The following is a 5,630-nucleotide window of genomic DNA, read 5'->3' as shown; positions in this document are numbered from 1 at the left end:
GAAAGGGGCGGGTCACTTAAGATTGTTTTCTTCTCCCTGCTCCTTTTCGCTCAATAGAGAGGCGAAGTCACGCCCATCCACTTCCGCCCCATGGGACCTTATTTCTGAAAAAGTATGTATTGAAGTCAATGGAGAGAGAAAGATTATCTTTCGATCCCGTTTGAATTGTGCCACGAATTACACGTGTTGTCAATCTTAAAAATTTATTTCCATGTCAAAAAAGTCACAGTTTGTCGTAAAACTGTTGAAATATAAATATACTAGAAAGACTACAAATCCCAGAATCCCGGTCCCGCATGCTGGCTCTTAGGAACCGACTAACTCCCCTTGTGTGTGTACAGCTCTCAACATGCCCAGACTTGGAGTGATTTTCACCTCTTTTAATACTTTTCGCCTCATTCTGAAGGAAAGAAGGGAAATGTGCCAACGTGACGGCCTCTTGGTTTGTGGAGCGAGACGGGAGATGTAGTTCATTGAGCGTTTCACACAAAGTGTTACTTCACAGTTTTACGACACATTTTGATTTTTTTGACTTGCAAAATTATCTTTTAAATTGACAAACATCATATGTGTAATTCGTGGCACAATTCAAACGGGATCGAAAGATAATATTTCTCTCTCCATTGACTTCAATACATACTTTTTCCGAAATAAGGTCCCATGGAGGAAAGGGAGGGCCTTCACCTCTCACAGTGTGTTTCTAGAGACATGTTTTGTTGGCAATTATTGTACATTGGGTTTTGCGTACCATGATTGGAGCAAATACAAATGAAATGAAATATAACAGCTGATTGATCACAATAAATCCAAATTATTATCCGAATATTTAATTCAATACTAATTCCTAAATTAATAACAATAGATTAAAATTAATTAGAAAATAACACATTTATTATCCACACAAAAAAATGTCTCCAACAGTTATTCTTGTTTTATTATCTTTGCTTTTAAATGCATTTTATAATATGTTTGCTCTTAATGTCTTTTTGTAAAGCGCTTTGAATTGCCTTGTGTTGAAAGGTGCTGCAAAAATAAACTTGCCTTGCCTTAGACATGTGTCCCACGAGAGGAAGGGGGGTCTTTAACCCTCGTCTCGCTGCCATTCATTCAAATGTTACTTTATTATTTACTTTATTATTTGCCCTTCTTGTTTGTTTGTTTGGTTGTTTGTTCACACCGTGTAAAGAGGCCTTGGGTTCCTGGAAAGGCGCTATACAAATGTAATCTATTATGATTAGAGTGCACAGCAGTCTGAGTGCTGATTGGAGGAACAGACTGATGAGATGATTGGCTGGCTGCTCGGCTGGAGATATCACACTGCATTATATCACTAACCCAGATACCTGCTTCATGTAATCCTGTGTGTAAATAACCTGGGGTCAGAGGGTTCGGGCTAACCTTAGATCCATCTAATGAAAAGATGTTTCTGGAAGCGGGGAAATAATTATCACAAGCTTTCAGTAAGAGACCTTCTGCAGGGTGAGGGCTCTTGCACTGAACCAAACCACTACCTTGAAGCAGGAACCTTTCCTGAAGCATTGAAATGATTCTCACACACATTCAGTGCATGATGCTCTTTTTATTATGCCTGTGAATCGTAAAATGCATAACATATACAGTAGGTCAGAGAATCCTTTTCCAGACCCTTTTGCACAGTCTCCGTGTCACATGTACTTTATTTAGAAGGGGAACAGGATATGTATCTCTTGTATGCATTACAGTAAGTGTTTAAGACTTCATTATTTCACTTTGAGTAACCATTTAATGAAGAAACCCTGATTATTGTTTGTTATGTTTGTTTTTAAGTGATATACTATATATTTTGGGTGCCCTGTTTATTTTCCTGTCTTTTAACTAGCAGATAAAAAAGGTCAATTTCACTGCCGTACAATTTATTTAAAACATTGCATTAATTTAAATTGTCCGTACAGTCCGAAACAACGTTAAGATGCTGTGATCCCCTTTCATCAAAGGAGTTGCTAAACATGGTTTTTAATGTTTCGGGCTTCGTCTGATTGTTGTGATACTCTGTATATTACCATTTGTTTGTGATTTTATACATATTTTAATATATATTTGTATTTTTCTATTCGGGATTGTGTGAAACGGTATTTCGATGTCTCTGTCTGTACACACAAACTGAAAGATTGACTACAAAGTTGACTTTCGATTTGGTTTGATGCTGAGATAATGTGCTCCGTCCTGCAGGTGATCACAGATCTGGAGGAGCAGCTGACGGCGCTGACGCAGGATAACGCCGAGCTGAACCGGCAGAACTTCTACCTCTCCAAGCAGCTGGACGAGGCTTCAGACGAGCGGGAGGACCGGCTGCACCTCGGCCAGGACGTGGACCGGCTGAGGAGGGAGGTGGCCGACCGCGAGATGCACCTCAACAACCAGAAACAGGTACAGTGTGTGTGTGTGTGTGTGTGTGTGTGTGTGTGTGTGTGTGTGTGTGTGTGTGTGTGTGTGTGTGAGAGTGAGTGTGTGTGAGAGTGTGTGTGTGTGTGTAATGTTACAAGCTGTATGCTGGCTGCAGAGAGAAACCAAGAGAGGAGGCTGTGTGTGTGTGTGTGTGTGTGCGTGTGTGCGTGTGTGCGTGTGTGCGTGCGTGCGTGCGTGCAACAAGTAGTTTGTTAAATGGTGCCTCCGCTTAGAGCATTATGTTAAGAGTCCATCCCATTCTGGTAAACATGATATCTCTAAAAACACCTGGAGGGAAGTTCTTCATATTTGGCACTTGTTGAAAACACACAAGCATATTTTTGGATATTAATTTTCATGACACGTAATGAACTGGTGAAGCATAGGCCACGGAAGAACCTGTAAAAATGTGTCTTGGATCTGAATACTAATGCAAACACCCCACTACCTATGGATACTTAGTCGAAATGTTTGTTAATGGCTAAATAGGATGCAGAAAAGCGCCTTCATTGAATCAATTCTGACGTGGCCAGCATATGACGAAGCCAGCTGTTAGCGCATATATATATATTTATATTGTCCAGACATTATGAAACTATAATATCTAAGCTGACACACATTTAATTTTTTTAATCATTCTTAAAGTCCATTTTGATCTTGTAGATGTTTTAGGAGTTTGTTTTGTTTCCAATACGCAGTTTTTTTCTTACCCTTTGTTTACTTTACAATTAAAGCCTTGCATAGTTGTCTAGCACCTACTTCTGACGCTGCTGTGAACAACCAGTTCAAGGAAACGCTGTTAAATTGCTTTTTTGCAACTTTTCAAACGTTACATTTTCTAATAAACTGTGGGGGAAATCAAAATGCTTATTTTTATCACATTTCACAGCTTAGCTCTGAACCAATCACTATAGGCTATGGTTACATTTTGGAATGAGGTTGAGGTTGAATATGTTGAAGAATAAATACACATATTTCAAATAGTGCATTTTCTCATCATGATTGGTTTGATGACCGCTTCTAGAATTATCTTGAGACGTTGGAAAACAGACAAGTCTCCGGATTCGAAGGAATTGGTCGGCGATGCAATGGTTGAGGCTGCGTCCTACGAGGCTATGCTTACTATGATGGAAGGCGATGGAAATGATGACGATACTCGTTGGGAAAGTTTCTGGACACACAAAATAGTTTCAAAGTTAGCCCAAAATCAGTAGTCCAAACACTATTTCCATTCAATTGCTGATGTACTGTTTTGTTATGCAAACCATGCCTTATAATGTCTTTGCCAGGACCCTGGGGAAGTGTTTTTTTTCAATGCAGTGTGACAACAATTATTTCCCTGTTCTATGTGAAAGGTTCAATACACATACTTCTTCCTCTAGTTCCCGTTCTTTCCCCCTGCCTCCCACTCACCGCCCGTCAGACACCAGGTTTCCACTTCCCCACATTATGTGATATCTCCGCTCTACCTCTGACAGCTGACCTGCACACCTCCCTCCCTCCCTCCTCCCTCCTAAGTGTAAATCAGGCAGCAGAAACTCTGCGAACATGGCAGTAATGTTACAAGCTGTATGCTGGCTGCAGAGAGAAACCAAGAGAGGAGGCTGTGTGTGTGTGTGTGTGTGTGTGTGTGTGTGTGTGTGTGTGTGTGTGTGTGTGTGTGTGTGTGTGTGTGTGTGTGTGTGTGTGTGTGTGTGTGTGTGTGTGAGTGAGTGTGTTGCCCTGTGGGAGGATCGGTGTGTGTGGGTGTCCTGCTGGTTGTGTAACCAGCGATGGAAGTCATAGACGAGGGATGTGTGGGAGGGATGTGTCATCCCCATCACTCCCAGGTCGTGTCAACTGTGAAGCGTTGGACTTCAGAGGCCGCGGTGCTATATTTATCCCCACCGCTCTGTCTAAAGCCCGGCGTTGTAAAACACTTTGTGTAGGCATGTGCATAACAAAATGCGCTGTGCCCAAATATGCATGTAAATAAATCCACAGGAGCACCAGGGTTGGTTTTATAATTACAGTTTAGGAGTTGTTGTTTAAACATAAGGTAAATATCCTAATTAGAATATTACTCCCTGTTGGCTTTATTTATGATATATTTGTAATGATATCTATATGGACAGATGGATATCTATTTGGACAGACGGATGGATGGATGGTTGGATGGATGGATGCATGATGGATGGATGCATGCATGGATGGATGGATGCATGGTTGGTTGAATGGATGGATGGATGGATGCATGCATGGATGGATGGATGGATGGATGGATGGATGCATGCATGGATGGTTGGATGGATGGATGGATGGATGGATGGTTGGATGGTTGGTTGGTTGGTTGGTTGGTTGGTTACAGTATAAAACCTTCAATTTAAATACTCTCCTGAAAACACACACAGTCAATAAGTAGTGGTATTTATTTGAGGCTGTGATGCCATTTCACAACAAAATTCCTTAAAGCGGATATTTGAAAATGTATTATAATTTATTGTCTTTTCTCAGCACATGTTAATCGGGGGGTCAAGGGTTTCTCCCCCAGATAATTTTAACATAAACATTTTTTTATTCATGAACTTATTTTTAAAATGTCTTGAAGGAATATAATCGACATTTTTTTATATTTTTATTTTGTAACTAATCATTTAATACTTATCTTTTACTCAATGTAATTTCCCTAGGTCTACTTTTTTTCCTTTAATATTGTCACTGCTAAGTCAATCGGTCAGTCCATTTTATAAGTATGGTATTTTTGTACTCTTATTTATTTACATTTCTTAGCAATATATTGTGCTTAACATGTTGAGCATTTTTGAATATTAGAGGGGTGTTTGTCCCATGAATATATATGACATCCTTTCTCTCCTTTATAAAGCTGTGTTTATTGCTGTCAATGACTGACTTGATATATTTACTTGGTACAGTTTGGGTATAAAAGGTATTCTTATATAAACCCTGTTTTGCCTCAGAACCTAGGTGACCCTGAAGACCACCTGCACGACTGCTGGAGGAGCAGGTGCTGGAGGCTGGAGACCCTGAACGACGAGCTGCTGGAGAAGGAGAGGCAGTGGGAAGCCTGGAGGTCGACTCTGGAGGACGAGAAGAACCAGGCGGAGAGGAGAACCAGAGACATCCAGAGAATGCTGGACACTGAGAAACAGAACAGGTTACTCACGTCCACTATTAATGACATTTATAGACTACATTTAATTTAACGT

The 5,630-nt window shown here is 40.5% G+C and overlaps 1 protein-coding gene across 1 annotated transcript; it reads left to right on the top strand.

Annotated features, from left to right (window-relative positions):
* The first annotated feature begins 2,190 nt into the window (after positions 1–2,190).
* On the top strand, positions 2,191–5,627 carry LOC104944081 (citron Rho-interacting kinase-like). Its single transcript, XM_010769559.1, has 2 exons — positions 2,191–2,406; positions 5,382–5,627. Exons 1-2 carry the CDS (start codon positions 2,191–2,193, stop codon positions 5,625–5,627), a joined length of 462 nt encoding a protein of 153 aa, XP_010767861.1.
* Positions 5,628–5,630: the final 3 nt, after the last annotated feature.

Source organism: Notothenia coriiceps, unplaced genomic scaffold, assembly GCF_000735185.1.
Source record: "Notothenia coriiceps isolate Sejong01 unplaced genomic scaffold, NC01 NC01_scaffold00007474, whole genome shotgun sequence".
Taxonomy (NCBI): domain Eukaryota; kingdom Metazoa; phylum Chordata; class Actinopteri; order Perciformes; family Nototheniidae; genus Notothenia; species Notothenia coriiceps.
This window is presented reverse-complemented; position numbering and strand designations above follow the sequence as displayed.